At 28.9% G+C, this 18,346-nt stretch overlaps 1 protein-coding gene across 3 annotated transcripts in view; it reads left to right on the forward strand.

The window, feature by feature from the left end:
* The window catches only part of LOC111628584 (WD repeat and SOCS box-containing protein 1-like), a 45,988-nt gene extending 27,967 nt beyond the window's left edge, over positions 1 to 18,021 (forward strand). For all 3 annotated transcript variants that reach the window (XM_023372407.1, XM_023372406.1, XM_023372408.1), the window contains exons 4-9: positions 4,642 to 4,862; positions 6,083 to 6,315; positions 8,144 to 8,316; positions 13,587 to 13,700; positions 17,077 to 17,187; positions 17,368 to 18,021. In XM_023372407.1, the coding sequence (XP_023228175.1) occupies positions 4,642 to 4,862; positions 6,083 to 6,315; positions 8,144 to 8,316; positions 13,587 to 13,700; positions 17,077 to 17,187; positions 17,368 to 17,533 (1,018 nt within the window). In that variant the 3' untranslated portion in view covers positions 17,534 to 18,021. The remainder of the gene's footprint in view (positions 1 to 4,641; positions 4,863 to 6,082; positions 6,316 to 8,143; positions 8,317 to 13,586; positions 13,701 to 17,076; positions 17,188 to 17,367) is intronic.
* Positions 18,022 to 18,346: the final 325 nt, after the last annotated feature.

An 18,346-nucleotide genomic window follows, 5' to 3' on the forward strand; every position in this document is an offset into this window, starting at 1 on the left:
TGCTCATTAAGAGGGATTCATATAGAAGGAAATTGCATGAATACATTATTAGTACAGAATCACTTATTGCACCGAATAATTTTTTAGAAGCTTTACAACAAAGGGTGAGAAGATTTACGCTAACCCCTTTGGCCTGTCTTCTGGATATGGAGAGGGCTGTTGTGCAGACCCCGAGAACCCCAAGAATTTTCGCGTTCGGAAAGACACATAAGCCAGGAACACAGCTGCGCCCTGTTGTGGAGAAGTGTAATGCTCCTACGTTCAAGTTGGAGAAACAACTGGTTAAGTTTATACGGAAAAATATGCAAGACTCGCCTTTTTCGGTAAAAAATGCGGTGGAGTTGCTAAGAAAGTTGGAGGATGTCATGCTTATGGATAAAGAATGGATGACGGTTTTAGATTACAAAGCTCTGTACCCGTCAATTAAATTACCTCCCTGCTTTTGCGCCCTGAGAGACTTTTTGTTAGCAAAAATTAGCAATTCTATGAAATACCACATGGAGATCTTGGAATTGGCGGATTTAGTATGCCACACATCTTTCTTTCAATTTGAAGATAAAACTTACTTACAGACACGGGGCGTACCGATGGGTAGCCCCATGTCAGCTATACTCTGCGAATTAGTGTTGCGTAATCTCGAAAATGATATACTCCCCTCATTCCAGGAAGACATATTGGCTTACGCAAGATATGTGGACGATATCTTTATTTTATGGAAAGATAATCACAGAGTTAATCAGTTTTTAGATCGGATCAACGACAACCCGTATGGGTTAACTCTGGAGCTGGAACAAGAAAATGGAAGCATTGTTAATTTTTTAGATTTAACTATATCTTGCAAAGATGGTGAAATCGGAACAGATATATACCGGAAACCTACTTATCTTCCTATCGTCATTCCTAGGAACTCCGCAGACCCTGAGCATATAAAAATGGCCGTTTTTCGTTCGTGGATAAAGAGGGCACACACGCATTGCACCAGCGTCTGCGACACTTACAAAGAATTAGAGTATATAAAAAACATGGCGATGCAGCAAGGATACCGTAGAGAAAGAATAGATGCCCTCATCGCGAATTGTCGGAAGCGACTCCCCTCTCAGGGAGGGAATCAACGCAAAGAGAGAATCGTACTCAATTACATACCGTTCCTTAAAGGAATGGTTAAGAAAGTTACCAGGGATAAGGATGTACGGATAGTTTACAAACGTAATCCCACCGTATACAGGCTCTTAAGGAACGATAAAGGCAATTACGAACGCAGCGCAATGGCAGGGGTGTACTCTATACCATTAAAAGACCGTAGATTTAACACCAATCTAGTGTACATAGGGGCAACCTTAAGAAACTTAAAGAAAAGGATTGCTGAACATAAGCAATCAGTCAATAAAAACATAGACTCTACGGTGCTTGCGGCCTTTGCCAAGCAGCAGAATATCGAAGTCTTTTGGGATCGGGCGTCGATCATTAAAGCCACAAAATCCAGGCAGGCTGTGAAACATCTGGAAAAACTAGAAATTCACAAGGCGCAAATGCACACAAGCTGTATTAATCATAGGGATGCTGACGGATTATCGTCGGCATGGAAATCCTTCTACGATGAGTGACGTAATTTATGTAAGCGGGAAGATTATATAAGATAATTTTTATTGGATGCATATAATTTATTTTATTTCTTTATTTAGTTTTAACTTTTATAATTCTTAAGATTATTTAAACTTGGTAAATGTTAACGTATTTACATATATTTATGTAACCGCTTTTTGAATTTGTTTTACGTAATTTTCGAATTTCTTCGTTCGATTCACAAATGTTAACTGACGATGATCGCTTAAAGCGTTCGAAAGCGTTTTTAAATATTAAAAAATGATTTGCTGGATGTTTAAAGGTGTTGAAATATTGAAGTCTTCCTTTAGTCCATTTATCATCATAGGAAACATGATCCACATTGGCAGAGTTGACCTTTCCTTATAGGCTACTTTCCTGCCTATAGCTATGCAAATTGAGTAAAAGTTCCAAGATTTTGGCTATTTTCCATAAAATTTCTAAAAAATCCAGGACAAAATATATTTTTAAATATATTGGAAAAATACAAATAATGAAAACTTATAAAAACAGAAATATTGAAGACTAGTGCACATTGACCGCCTTAAACCGTTTTATGGGCAGCAAAATAAGACTGAAAGATCCAAGAGGATTAACCAAAGAGCCAAGGTCGAGGGAGTAGGTGAAGATGATGAAGAGGAAGCTGATCATCGTCAATCCCAACCTTATAGGAGATTACATAGTAGACCGATTCCTCACACACCCCAGACCCCGAGCCCCCCCGGTGACACACGGGCAGATAGAAGGCAAGATGACGACGTGGCTACTCAACGGGATATTCCTTATAACCTCAGACGGCGCAGGGTTGATTACGTCATCCTGAACCGTGGTTATTAAATGTAAAAAANTTTTTTTTTCTTTTTTATTAATAAAAAGTTAAGATTTGTTTTAGTTTTTCATATTATTTAGTTTTGTTTTATTTATTGTTTTATATTTCTTGTGGGAGAGGGAGGGGGCCCAGTAAAAAGAAAGTGTCTAGTGCCTAAAGTGAGTTAATCTGGCCTTGGTTAGCAATGCTCATTAATAAGGTCCTGGGAAGAATGCTGGTTAAACTATTGCAATAAACATAACAGTGGGTATAATAGGCTAATTTAATAAATTATTTATTTTGAAATTACTAATCTTATATATATTTTTATACATTTTAAATTTATAACTTTTCTCTTTTAAGGAAATCTGATATTAGAGTTAGTAGATCATCGCAGTATAGTTACTGATTTATCTTTCTCACCTGATGGCAGCTTAATACTGTTATCTGCATCATATGATGGAACACTTAAATTATGGGATTTAAATGATAATGGAAATAGATTTGGAACATTATCAATGAATAATAAACCAATATACTCATGTGCCTGGTCACCAAATGCTAAATTAATGATATCTGTTGGTATGGACAAAGTGGTTAGTCATTATACATATATTTAAATGTAATTAAATATTAAACTAATTTCTTTATAATGAGAACAATTTTAATTGTTTTATTTTATAAAGTAAAACAATGATTATTATTTTTGTTCATAATCAAGGATTAAGAGTCAGAGTCACAGCTAACCAATTAGCAATCATTTTACTTAGACTCCAACTCTTAAGCCTTGGTTGAGAATACAAACATAAATAATACAATTAATATAAAATTTCTTAAATTCTAGGATTGAAATTATATTGGTTGCTTATGCAAAAATGTATTCAATACTTTCTTATTATGTAATGATTATAGAAGAAACTTTTAAAGAAAATTAAGATAAAATTGATGATAAATTTTCATATTTTTAATGTAAAAAATGATGTCAGTTGGAAAAAGACAATACTTGGTTTTGCATTGTGTATTTTTAAAGAGGTTCTGAAAATGTATAAGCAAGCTATTACTGCAGAATGCATTAATAAGGCCACTGATATACTTTACCCATTCTTCCTTAAGGAAAATTTCATTTTGACTTAATTCTTCACTATTTATTATTTACTTTTATTTTTACAAAAAAATATATTTCTTGATAGACTATACATACAAGATGAGTCCGTATGATTCGGTTCTTTCGCATACTATTGAGGCAATAACAGTTCCACAGCGGAGTAGACCTTTTATTGCTACTCATCTGCCACTAAATGAAAAATGTTAAAAAGTCCTCTAGCGGTAGTACAGTTAAAAATAAATTATTNCTTAAGATTATTTAAACTTGGTAAATGTTAACGTATTTACATATATTTATGTAACCGCTTTTTGAATTTGTTTTACGTAATTTTCGAATTTCTTCGTTCGATTCACAAATGTTAACTGACGATGATCGCTTAAAGCGTTCGAAAGCGTTTTTAAATATTAAAAAATGATTTGCTGGATGTTTAAAGGTGTTGAAATATTGAAGTCTTCCTTTAGTCCATTTATCATCATAGGAAACATGATCCACATTGGCAGAGTTGACCTTTCCTTATAGGCTACTTTCCTGCCTATAGCTATGCAAATTGAGTAAAAGTTCCAAGATTTTGGCTATTTTCCATAAAATTTCTAAAAAATCCAGGACAAAATATATTTTTAAATATATTGGAAAAATACAAATAATGAAAACTTATAAAAACAGAAATATTGAAGACTTTCTTGTTGGAAAATTATGGAAAATATCCAAAATCACAGAACTTTACTCGATTTGCATAGCTATAGATGGGGAAGTAGCCTGTAAGGAAAGATCAATTCTGCCAATGTGTATCATGTATGAAATGGATGACAAAGAAGAATTCAATATTTCCATTTGTTTAAGTTTTTATTATTTGTATTTTTACAATATATATTTTAAAAATAACATAATTTAATTTAAAAATTTAACTATAACAATTTTTTAATGCTTATAATATAAGAAGAATTAAAAATAAAATTTATAATCATAAACATGTTATAAGTTTTAGTGGCAAGATTACAGGATATTTTGTATAATTTAAAAATAAAAAATGTATAGTTTTTAGTATACATTTTCAATCTTTAAATTATACAAAGTATCCTACATTTTTAATTTAAATATGGAATATTAATAATAATTTATTTTTTAGGAATGAAATATTGCCTACTGAAAGTAGACATTGCTATTTAAAAAAACCAATTATTTTGGATACTGGTTATTTGGTCTGGTCTGTTGCATTTGGAGTAGTAACATGCAACAGAATATTAAAGGATCATTACATATTTTGGAAACGTTTATGTTTTTCTCAAGATTTAATTTTGGTGACTGGACATAATAATGGAAGAATAAGAATTTGGGATGTACAGACAGGTTTGTTAGTTAAAAATGACGATAAAATTTTGTTTCTGTAAAAAGTAATGACTATTACCAGTCATTTATTATTAATCTTTTTGAAATTATTGAGAAGTATTTTAATTTTCAATTTTCTCCATATATCAAAGTATACTTAAGTTTTTACAATTGTAATAATTATAGTTACCATTGCCACATTTTTATTTTATAAAAAAAAATAAAGGTTACCATATTAAATACTGATGCTGTTGTTAAACCAGTGTTCTCTTCAGAAATTTTTATCAGTCAGATGGAATAAAGGAGTAGCTGTGTGGAAAAAAATACTGTGTAGTATAAAATTTTCTGTTATTTGTAAATACAACTACTATTTTCTGTACAAACATGTGCATACATATTCAAACAAACACACTTCTATTGAAAAGCAATTGAAAAAAAATTGTGTGGAAACTAATTTACTATGTGACTAATCTCTACAATATTTGTCAGTAATTAATGATTGCTGTTGGACTGATACCTTCACTATTATTGTTATATGTTTCACCTTTTTCAAAATAACTAGTGTTGTTTTATGGCCTAACTTTTTATTGATTAAATCATATACTAATGAGTAAAATGTTAAAAACTGAAAAATTAAAATTTTTAAGTTCAATTTTTTGAGCTCTTTATGTTATGGAACCAGAAATATTTTGTTTTGTCTCCATACTCATTCCTACTTATAATTTTACCATGACAGTTTATCTAGTATGGTAAAATATATAATGAGTACCATGAACTTGGAAATCAGCCAGTTAGCAACAGGGCTGGATCATCGTGTAGACAAATGAGACAAATGTCTGGGCCCGGTTTTTCGAAGATCCCGGTCAAACTGTCTATTTTGAAAAGATTTGTAAATAAGATTCTTCCGATAATTTACATTTTTTTTTTTCTTTTTTATTAATAAAAAGTTAAGATTTGTTTTAGTTTTTCATATTATTTAGTTTTGTTTTATTTATTGTTTTATATTTCTTGTGGGAGGGGAGGGGGCCCAGTAAAAAGAAAGTGTCTAGTGCCTAAAGTGAGTTAATCCGGCCTTGGTTAGCAATGCTCATTAATAAGGTCCTGGGAAGAATGCTGGTTAAACTATTGCAATAAACATAACAGTGGGTATAATAGGCTAATTTAATAAATTATTTATTTTGAAATTACTAATCTTATATATATTTTTATACATTTTAAATTTATAACTTTTCTCTTTTAAGGAAATCTGATATTAGAGTTAGTAGATCATCGCAGTATAGTTACTGATTTATCTTTCTCACCTGATGGCAGCTTAATACTGTTATCTGCATCATATGATGGAACACTTAAATTATGGGATTTAAATGATAATGGAAATAGATTTGGAACATTATCAATGAATAATAAACCAATATACTCATGTGCCTGGTCACCAAATGCTAAATTAATGATATCTGTTGGTATGGACAAAGTGGTTAGTCATTATACATATATTTAAATGTAATTAAATATTAAACTAATTTCTTTATAATGAGAACAATTTTAATTGTTTTATTTTATAAAGTAAAACAATGATTATTATTTTTGTTCATAATCAAGGATTAAGAGTCAGAGTCACAACTAACCAATTAGCAATTACTTTACTTAGACTCCAACTCTTAAGCCTTGGTTGAGAATACAAACATAAATAATACAATTAATATAAAATTTTTTAAATTCTAGGATTGAAATTATACTGGTTGCTTATGCAAAAATGTATTCAGTATTTTCTTATTATGTAATGATTATAGAAGAAACTTTAAAGAAAATTAAGATAAAATTGATGATAAATTTTCATATTTTTAATGTAAAAAATTATGTCAGTTGGAAAAAGACAATACTTGGTTTTGCATTGTATATCACATTTTAAGGAATGTGAAATGTAGAGGAGTCTAACTCATGAGACATTCCTCTCCAGATGCTGCATGAGGATACAGTTTTATGTAGTGGCACTGAACATGAGTTGGATGTTAGGCATCCAATGAAAAACAATCAGCTGAAGCCAAAGTTTGGTTTGAGCCTGATAATGGCAAACTCCTGCTGAAGTTGACAGGCCATTAAACCAGGCACTGTTAGCAATTATTCTATATCATAAACCTACCAGAAGCAGTGACAGAATTAGCTCATGATGGATGGTTGCTGGCTAAGGTCAAACTTAGTCAGTTGAGAGTGACTACTTCCAACCAAATAATAATTACAGTGCAGACCTACCAGAAGAGTTAAACAAAGAGATTGAGAAGCTGTCTTGCACTATCCCCTTCACCTTAACTGCTTATAGCAAGCAACTAACAATGTGTGACACTCACAGACAGGATCATGAGACCAGACCAGACCAAACCAGACCCTAGACCTCAGCAACCTGCAGAGTTTAAATTTTTTTGCAAGTCTTGAAAATTGTTTATTTTGCGATTGTATCATTGTTCTTCAAGGGCAGCAATATATTAATCATCATCACTTTGAATTAGTTATCAAACACCAATCTGACAATTTAGACCTGTCTGAATTTAGACAGTTCTGTTCTTAGAGTAGGGAAGCAGACTGTTCAATGATCTTGAAACCACTTTCATAGAGTGATAAGGTGAAAATACTAACACTGCTAGTAACATGGGGTTTATGAGATATTGGCAAACTTAAATAAACAATCTTTACTCGTTCTGCACAGCAGGCACAGAAATACCACTTTTTGTGTCTGTTTGGAGCATATCCACTTGAAGGTAGAATAATATGACCAATTTGTGCATAAAGCAGATTGAAAATTATACAAAATAAAAAGTTGAAGGAATCTGAGAAAGACTGTGATACTAGTTAGAGGTTAAAATTATTAAGCTGTTCTATTCATGAAAATAGAGATCATAAAATATAAAGTGAGAAACAAATAATGTAATATTAAATAAATTAACTGTACATTTTACAGCTAATTTGTATGTTGCCCAACAAATAGCATAAATAGTGCTTTCTAAAAAAAATTCATTCTGGAAATTTTCCAAACAAATTGTGTAGATAGTACTAATTCTATCCATTTAAGATGGCATTAAAAATGATTTTTAAAATGTTTTGTATAAAATAAAATAGAATATCCAGCTTTCCTATAATTATGAATTTATTCAAGAAACTGTTGTTTGAAAACAATAAGAATTAATTTTAATATTTTTTTGTATTGATTAAAACTGATTTAAAAACTGCAATATGTTAGTATTTATTAAAATATATTTCATCTTAAGATAATTTAATAAAATAGAAAATAAAAACTTATAATTTTTCAGGCTTATATCTGGGATATGATAACCTACTGCATTAAATTAAAATTAGAAGGCCATCATTATGATATAGTTGCCTGTGGTTTCTCTCCAGATAGTTGCCTTGTAGCTACTGCTTCTTGGGATACCAGAGCTATTTTATGGGATGCAGAAACAGGATTAATGCTTAAATGTTTTGGGTAATTTATATATATATATACAATTTATATAAAATACATATACAATTTGTCTCAAATTTCAATTTATAATGTAATTATACTTTAAAATAATTTTATTCTTTATTTTAAGTTTTTAAAACAAATACAAGTAACAAATAAGTAAAAATGTTTTATAGCAAGAAAAGATTTTACTTAAATTAGATAGACTCATTTCTTATTTATAATAATGATAATAATTTAACAAATGTGCTAATTTTAAATTTTTTTAAACATTTTCTTTATATTTATTCATGACTTTTTCAGAAAACCTAAAATAAATTATACTGTTTAAAAACTTAAAATAAATAAATAACCTCCTTAAAAGCACTAGATATTTTTGTTCATAATCAAGGATTAAGAGTCAGAGTCACAGCTAACCAATTAGCAATCATTTTACTTAGACTCCAACTCTTAAGCCTTGGTTGAGAATACAAACATAAATAATACAATTAATATAAAATTTCTTAAATTCTAGGATTGAAATTATATTGGTTGCTTATGCAAAAATGTATTCAATACTTTCTTATTATGTAATGATTATAGAAGAAACTTTTAAAGAAAATTAAGATAAAATTGATGATAAATTTTCATATTTTTAATGTAAAAAATGATGTCAATTGGAAAAAGACAATACTTGGTTTTGCATTGTGTATTTTTAAAGAGGTTCTGAAAATGTATAAGCAAGCTATTACTGCAGAATGCATTAATAAGGCCACTGATATACTTTACCCATTCTTCCTTAAGGAAAATTTCATTTTGACTTAATTCTTCACTATTTATTATTTACTTTTATTTTTACAAAAAAATATATTTCTTGATAGACTATACATACAAGATGAGTCCGTATGATTCGGTTCTTTCGCATACTATTGAGGCAATAACAGTTCCACAGCGGAGTAGACCTTTTATTGCTACTCATCTGCCACTAAATGAAAAATGTTAAAAAGTCCTCTAGCGGTAGTACAGTTAAAAATAAATTATTACATTTTTAAGAAATATATTTTTTTTTTGTAAATGTGAATTTGTCCTGGCAATTTTTTAAAAATACTTTTATTTTATTGTTATTGGTTGTAATTTTTTATGTATTTTTAATTTTTTGAATGTTATTTAATCATATATATTTTGTAAGCAATATTATGCATTCTGGAATTTGAATTGCATATTAGTTTGATCTTTTGAACCTAAAGGTGGCTGTTTACACAGCCAAAATCATTCATATAAAGTCATGAAAATAACATATATAAAGTTTCATCTAATCAAAATTGCCTCTGTAATTCAAAGGATGCTTGTTTAAATAAATTGAAATAATTGATTGCTGGTGTATTTTTAAATGTTTAAATAAATTTTAGAGATTAATAACAATTAATTAAATATGAAAGTATAATGTACAAACAAAAACAAGGTGACATGATTAAAAAATTTTATTTTTCAGTAACAGTATTTTTGATACTTGTTTCTTTCTCAGTATTCTGTGTTTCCACCTCATATTTTATGATTATGTCTACAATGAACTGTTAATGGAAAAAAAAAACAATATTATAATATTTCTTATAGTATCTTCTAAATAGCTTATTGGTAAGTGTCATTGCTTTCAATGGGTAGTCTAGAGGTATGGAATGCAGATTATATGAAGGTTTTATTTCTGTTCTAATGGCTTTCTGTGTGGTGTATATTAATGTTGGTTATCTGCACAAAATTGTGATATGTGAAAAGCTTTGCACACAATATAAAGTACACCAACCTTATGTAGGCCTTGCACATAAATGACAAAACCATTACTAACATTTTCAGTCTATACCTAATACCTTCTTCAGGTAAATTTTTCAAAATTGAACCTTTCTGGAACTGGCATTCTAGATTGGAATGCATAGAAGACACACTGACATATTTGAATCTGGAAGTGTTTTATTAATTTTTATTAAATATCCGATAGGGTATGTCTATTCACAGTCTATGTATTGCCTATCACGATGCTTGCACACAAAATTATTACAGACTTGGCAACTGGACTATAAAATACCATAGACAGTATTATAAAACAATACATGGAATATACTAAGATGTATATTTCATGTATTCTATGGTATTTTATAGTCTGAGATTAAGCTATAATCACAGACAAAACAATCCATTACAACATATCTGATGTCACATTTGACAAACGTAACCATATAAACATATTCATTCCAAACATGCATAACGTACTAAATGCATATAACAATTAAAATTAGTAAATATTCCAAACTTTCTCACAAAATAGTGTCTGTAAGAATGGATAGTATACTTATTAATCTTGATGAATCCAGAGTAGCAACATACAGTAGTTTGTATGGCTCTTGCAGGAATAATTGACTAGTAGATGTAAAGAAAACATCTATTCAATACTAGTAAAGAGAGGCAAATAAAGAAACTACTGTTAACGTTCTTAGTAAAATCACAATGAAAAAGTTGCACACAGATTACAATATTCAATGATACAGGTAGAATGGTCAGCACTTATTTGCTTCAGAGAACCAATATATGATAAAATTGACAATCAGAATCTAAATAGTCTTGTGAAAATTATTACAGAAATGATAGAATTGTGGGAAATTTATCAACTCAGGATATAAGTAGGAGTGTCTAACAATGCAAATTAAAAGATGGATCAATAGGAAAGAATTAAAAGTAAGATCTACTGTGTACTTATTTGTTATTGGTAGTTGTCAGAAAAATTGTGACGGATGATGAATATAAGGCTTAAAGGATTAGTAATTCAAACACAAATTATTTATTGTATTTATTCAGACACTTGGAAAATCTCATCATTAAATTTTATTCAGTTGATATGTGTTCATCTCATTTGTACACGTTTCGGGCATTCCTTGCCCCTCTTCAGCCAACTTTTAGATTACAGATTATTGAAAGTTAAAACCATAAATGAGATTTGCCAAGTGTCTGAATAAATACAATAAATAATTTGTGTTTGAATTACTAAAAATTACTGGCATGGTTTCAAAAATACTAGCATAAAGGATTTTTAAAAAACATTTTCATGTTTTTTAAAGATACTGTGGATAAATTTAGACAAACACAAAGCTATGAGATGAATTTGTAATTGCAATTTAAAATCTGCGGGTATCCTGCTTTATTCATAACCCACACCTGATTATAAATTGATTTTTAAATAGAGACAACCTATATGTTATTCAGAAGAAATTATGGTAATTTGTTTGCTAAGATTGATAGACTGAAACATAAACTCTTAAAAAAGTAAAATTTAAAGACATTATAGAATTAAATTGATAAAAATTGTTTTGCTTCTTATAATTCTGAGAGTTTTTAATTAATTAGAATTTGCAATTAAATAAAAATTTTAATAAAAATAAATTCACGTAGTGTAATTGTAAAATTTAATTAAAGACAATAGAAAAGATATATATCTGTTATATATTTTTATATTGTATGTTACAAGAAATTTTCATAAAACTCTTGCTTGCTTTTATAGATAACAGTTCAAAAATTGTATTGTTAATTATCTTTTTAATAGTTAAAATCAATTTTTTACAAAATATGAATGTTTAGAAACTTAATAGTTAAGAATATTGATATTTAAAACTGAAAATTTTTTACTTTAATGAAATTGATACTTGTGTAAAAATTTGTTTTGAATTGAAGTGCTGAGATTATATTGTTGTTTAGAACTGTAGTGGTATATTTTATAAATAGTTACTTTAGAAGTATAAATGTATAAGAATTTAAAAGTTGAATAAAAAAGAGGTCACATGTTTCTTTGGATAACACTATGGGGGGGAAATAGTGGAATATGTTAAATTATTAAAAACATAGGTAATGTAATTATTATCATTGTTTTGTTGTTTTAGTATTTATTAAAAAATAACAACAGTAATTATTTACGTAGATAAAAAATGTTGTGATAAAAAATTAAAAAATAGGCTGATAACAGACTAACAGTCTGAAAAGCATATTGATTTTATATAAAGGATATTAAAAGAAGAGTAAATTGTCATCTTTTGAGTTGACCATTTTGACAGTCTAGTAATAAGAGCCTTCGTCTCCAATAAAGAAATCAGTTGATATTTGCTTTGTGTGACATTGTCACACAAAGCAAATATTAATAGTAATAATAAATTTATATATGTGTTATATGAGTATAATATCAAATTAAGCATATACAGTAATACCCCGACTTACGCGAACCCGGAGTTACACGATTTTCAAATCTCGTCGATTTGTCTTTTGTTTGAGCGCCACGCAACCCTTGATTACTCACTCCCCCCACACTATTGTTCAGCTTACATGTTCAGATGTGTTGCACGGAATCTACACATAGCTACAATTTATTTTGTGTTATTTATTTCTGTGTTTGTTATATCTACGGAGACTTGAGAGACTCTACTATGTCATCCAAACGAAGTAGAACTAATTCTTCTGCATCAAACAAGAAAAGAAAAACTTTATCTTTGGAATGTAAAGTTAACATTGGGTATGTTCGTAAAGTCGAACGAGTTAAACAAGAATGACGTCATCGTTATTCCTATTTTGTTAGACTTTTCGAACAATTCGTTACTAACGCGTTTAACTCGTTTGACTTTATGAACGTACCCATTATTAATGACTTCGATACAAAAATGAAAATTTGTGAATTGGCAAAGAAGTTTGATCTACTGGAATTGTCGGTCAGAACAATTATAAAAGGCAAAGAAAAAATTCTTGAAGTTGTGAAAAATGCTCAATCTTTAAATTCAAGCAACATTCGTAAATGTCGCAGTATTATCGCTGAGATGGAAACAATGTTAAAATTATGGCGTAATAATCAAGTAAATGTGAAAAATTGTAAAATAATATAGGCCTAATTTGTTATACATATTTGTTATCTAAGATTTTATTAAACATTTTTTTTCTAAATTATTCTTTTCTTTAGTCTCCGGCCCAATAAAAAATTATTTGTATGTATTTATATGCAAAATTATACCCCGACTTACGCGAATTCGACTTAACGCGGTTACCACTCAGGCCCACCTATCACGTAAGTTCGGGGTATTACTGTAATTATAACAAAATCAACAAATGCATATTTTTTTATTATTTGTTTAATACGAATTTTCAGATTTAATGTCAGATCTTATTTGGTGAGACATTGATAAAATACTTATGTTTATATTTAAAAGTAAACATTATTTGAATTTATTAAGCATATTTGATAATTTGAAGTGTGTTTTTTAACAATGTACTATTTATATCTTTTTCAGACATCTGTATCCACCTCCACATTTAATTTATGCTGGTGGACAGAATGGTACTTGGATTCGTGGCTTATCATTCTCTCCTGATGGTTCCCATTTTGCAACTGTAGCAGATGATGGGTAATTTTTAAGGCTGTATCAGTAATGTTCTAAAAATATATTTCAAATATCAATTGTATAAATATATTAACATCCCAATAACCCGATATATTAATAATCCACCAACCAACAGCCAAAATAATCAGGCAGAAATTATCCTACAAATATTATAATTAGAAATAACATAAGAACTAGAGGTAGACATTAGGTGCCATCTCTTGACTAAAGAAGAAACTATAATTTAATTTTAAATTTAGAAATTTAGAATAATCTGGAAGAAAAGAATCAGCCCAGAGTGGGAGTCAAACCTGCAACCTCTGCTTACCATGTGTTGTGCTGACCAGTTACACCACCTGGACCTCCAAGCAACTCTTTCCTTCAAGACACATTTAAACTTTTAGATATAACCATCCAACAGTTATCGAGGCACCACCTGGGGAATGTATTTTAATAAAGAAAAACTGTTTGAATGTTTAAAAAAAATGTTAGCCTATAGGTGATAAGTCTGGTAAATATGAATCAGAAAGCATCTCTAACTTCATTTCTATTCAGTTTTATTGTTTTTATGATACATTTTGCTATCATTTGTAATATACATAACTGTCTCTAAAATCCTTGAATTCTTTATTATCTTCTTGCATCCTGTAGTCCTGCAGACTGTTGAGACCAATGATGGATGCATTATTTCTTGCCCATTGTACTTTCCTCTTGAACTATGTATGCAGCATTTTGTATGCCTAGTCTAGTACAATCTCAGATATCATCCAACTACCTCCTTTGCCTTCCATTATGCCAAGTATCACTGTTTTATCAGTCTGTCATATCTTATCCTACAGTATATCTTGTCCAACATTGCTATTTTCTCTTTTTGATGTTCACAATCATCATCTTTCCATTAAGGTTGTTCTTGTACTTATTGTTGTTCACTATGTCTTTTCAGTTTATTTTAAGTAAGTTTCAATCATAACTAATCTCAAAAGTTTCTAGCCTCCTGACATCTTCCTTTTTCAGAATCCATGATTTGCATGCATAGATATAATGCATGCATCTAGCACATAGAATTTGGCTTTTGTGCTGATGTTCTCACTTTTCCATATTTCTCAGATTTCTGAAGGCATTACTTGCTATTCCAATTCTCTTTATTTCTTTGCTGCAATCATTATTTGCAGTTATCATGTTTTCCAGGTTTTCACCCTCATTATAATATGGGTTTAGTGATCAATACTTTGTGAAATAAATTGATTACCAAGCTTTGATTATTAAACATTTTTTTCTAAAAGAGAATTCAAAGCTTTTATTAACTGTTATTAGCTTCATATAATTGACTAAAAATGTATCAGAGATAAATCTTAAAGATGATAATATTTTGATCACTTGACTATAAGTAATGATGGATTTGATGGGGTGGGAAAACATTATATCTATAAGTATCAGATTTTAAATAAATCTAAATTTGAAAGATGGCTCAAATATCTGATATCAGTAATGTTTCTGGTTCTAAATTATTTTTTACATGATGATTATGATATCTAAAAAGAAATAATTTATGAATCTCTTATAAAACAAATTTATAATTATCTAAGCCTTTCTATTTGTTTCATTTCAACATTACCAATAAAAACAATTTATCAATAAAGTTATGTCCATCTAAATCAGAATAATAATAGGAGATTTAAATTTCACATTGCCTATTGCATTTTCACAAAGTATTTAGAGCAGCTAAAAATCTTAACTCTCTCATTTTACATACTCTAACATTTTTATGCCCTAACTTTTCCAAAACTAGCTAGTTGTTTTGTGTTACAACTGTTGCATCTCATTTGGTTGTTCAAGCACCAAATGAGATGCATTGTATCATTTAATGACGATTTTATATCTGTTTTGTATTCATATTTTGTGAAAAAAATTTTAAATTTGTCAAATTTTTTCAATGCAGTTTTATTCTCAGTGATTCACTAAGCAATGTGATTATGCATGTAAATAGAAAAAGTTGTTTCAAACTATTTTCGTAATTTTTTTTAATGATATGAAATCCTGATGAAACTAGTTTAAAAAAGAAATGATAAAAGAACAGCTGAATGAGGACAAAATGATGAGATGAAAATGTTATAATTAGTGATAGCAATCCAAGATAGTAAATAAAGTATGTAAAGGAAGACAAAAATAATGTTTAAAATAAATAATATTTTTAACATGAGATAGAATAAGAAAGTAAAAATTCTAATCAATAAATAGAGTTAAATATCATGAATTTATTATACTATGTAGGATGTAGTTGGTACAGTATTAAAATTAGGTTACAATGTAGATTTAGTGAGAAAATCTCAGCTCTATCAGTGAAAGAGGTGTTGGATAGAGCAGGTAAATACAGGATCTTTATAATTAAAGTTCCACTTTGAAATGGCCATAAAAGGAAAACTACTGGACAAAATGTTATGAAACTTGGTAATAGTTTACAGGAAGTCATGGAATTTTATTTTCTGCAAAAAAAATAGTTCAAAAACTCATCATCAGCGGGAAATGGTGCTGTATGCAATATTGTTAAACAAAAGAAGACATGAAGATATCGGTTGAAAATGCTTTTAATTGTTTCTAAAACGTGTTACAAAGCATGTTCAATGTGGCATCCACCATTTTCAGAAAGCAAGTTAAATTGCATTACTGTGTTCTCAACAGTAGCTCTCGGCATATCAGGAGGAATTTTATGGACATGTCGGTGTATCGAATTTTTCAATTCCGTCAAATTGTTCATTTTGATTTTCAACTGACGTCTTCATGTCTTATTTCATTTAATAGTATTGCATACAGCGCCATTCCTCGCTGGTGGTGAGTTATTGAACTATTTTGGGGAAAAATAAAATCCCATGACTTCTGTAAACTATTACCAAGTTTGATAATATTTTGTCCAGTAGTTTATTTCAAAGTGGAACTTTAATTACTGAGACCCTATATATTGAAAAATATGATAATATTAACATACGGCCTAATTCAGNTTGGGGAAAAATAAAATCCCATGACTTCTGTAAACTATTACCAAGTTTGATAATATTTTGTCCAGTAGTTTATTTCAAAGTGGAACTTTAATTACTGAGACCCTATATATTGAAAAATATGATAATATTAAAGATAAAATGATAGAGAAATAAAATTAAGTTATAAAAAATGCAATATATGTATAAAAGTATAAATAAAAATAGATTGTTAATTTCCCTATCCCTATCATTTACAAAGATTTTAAAATATTTACAGTAATTAAAAAAGATTGCAACAAAGACTTATATTGAATGAATTAAGATTAATAGATTATGTTTAATAGATTTCATTATATTTATATATAAAACTTTTAATTATGTAGTTCCATAAACTAAAATATTTTAAAAGTTCATTTTATTTACAGATATTTGCGATTTTGGGATATATTTAATGACGATGATCCAGAGGCAGTAGGAATTATGGAAGGTGCATTATGTTGTGCCTATTCTGCTTCTGGACAAATTCTTGCTGTTGGGTGAGATATTGGAAATGCTTAATTTATTTTTGAATGTTTTGCAAATTTATTAATCTGTGAAATTAATATTAATAGAACAGATTTTTCTAAGTATCATATTTGTTATATATTAGTAATTATTAACTAGTATTAATTATATGTATCTTAAAGTTAGAGTAATTGTTTTCCTCCCTATTTCAGAACACAAAATGGATCAGTAAGTTTTTGGAAAGCATCCAGTTGCGTCACTCCTTTACTCCATTTATGTCGCATTAATATAAGAAGAAAAGTACAAAGTAAGGATTTGAAAAAGTTAAAGCTTCCTTCACGATTATTGCTGTATTTGCAGTATTGTGATCTTGATTAACAAACAGAAAATATAATATTGTACATATTAGATTGCAACAAACATGTATATAATTTATCAATATGCAATAATTTTTAATTTAATAGAATTATTATTATTTTTTTCAAATTGTATAAATATAATTTTGTTAGTAAGAGCAAATATGTATGATAATGATGATTCAATTAATAACAATTCAACAATTATAGAACCTAGATATTATCAAGATACATAAGTACTACAGATTATTTAAATACCTTTATATCTTAATTTTGACAATTTCAAGTAATATATGTTCTACAAAATTTTATGTATTCAGTTTTAACAACATTTTCAACTATCTCAGATCATTGTTATTATAAATAGAGAATATAATTCCATTTCACATATAAAACAGTTATTATGCAGAAAGCAAAATATATCAGCTTCTTGAAATTGAATTAGAATGTATTATACTGTATATGTAAAAATTACTGTACATATATTTCTATATTTCTGAAAACTCTGCTAACTTTTGATATTATTTGTTTGAATAGAATAAATAGATCACTTTATTTTGATTTAAAATAGAATTTGATTACTGTTCTTATAAATTTAATTGCAGAATTTTGACAATTACTGTTAATAAAATCTTATTGAATACAGTCGACCCCCTATAACACGGGTTCCTATAGTTCGGATTCCTATATCACGGCGAAAAATTGCGACAGTATTCGTACAAACATGCTAAAAAAATTCGTATAATTCGGTAAAACGCCACCGCTGACTAGTGTCGTGACAGGATTGGTCGAATCTAGACCAATAGTGGATATTGCACAAACCGTTGAGTTTAAA

Source organism: Centruroides sculpturatus, unplaced genomic scaffold, assembly GCF_000671375.1.
Source record: "Centruroides sculpturatus isolate CEXI.00-Female unplaced genomic scaffold, Cexi_2.0 scaffold403, whole genome shotgun sequence".
Taxonomy (NCBI): Eukaryota; Metazoa; Arthropoda; class Arachnida; order Scorpiones; family Buthidae; genus Centruroides; species Centruroides sculpturatus.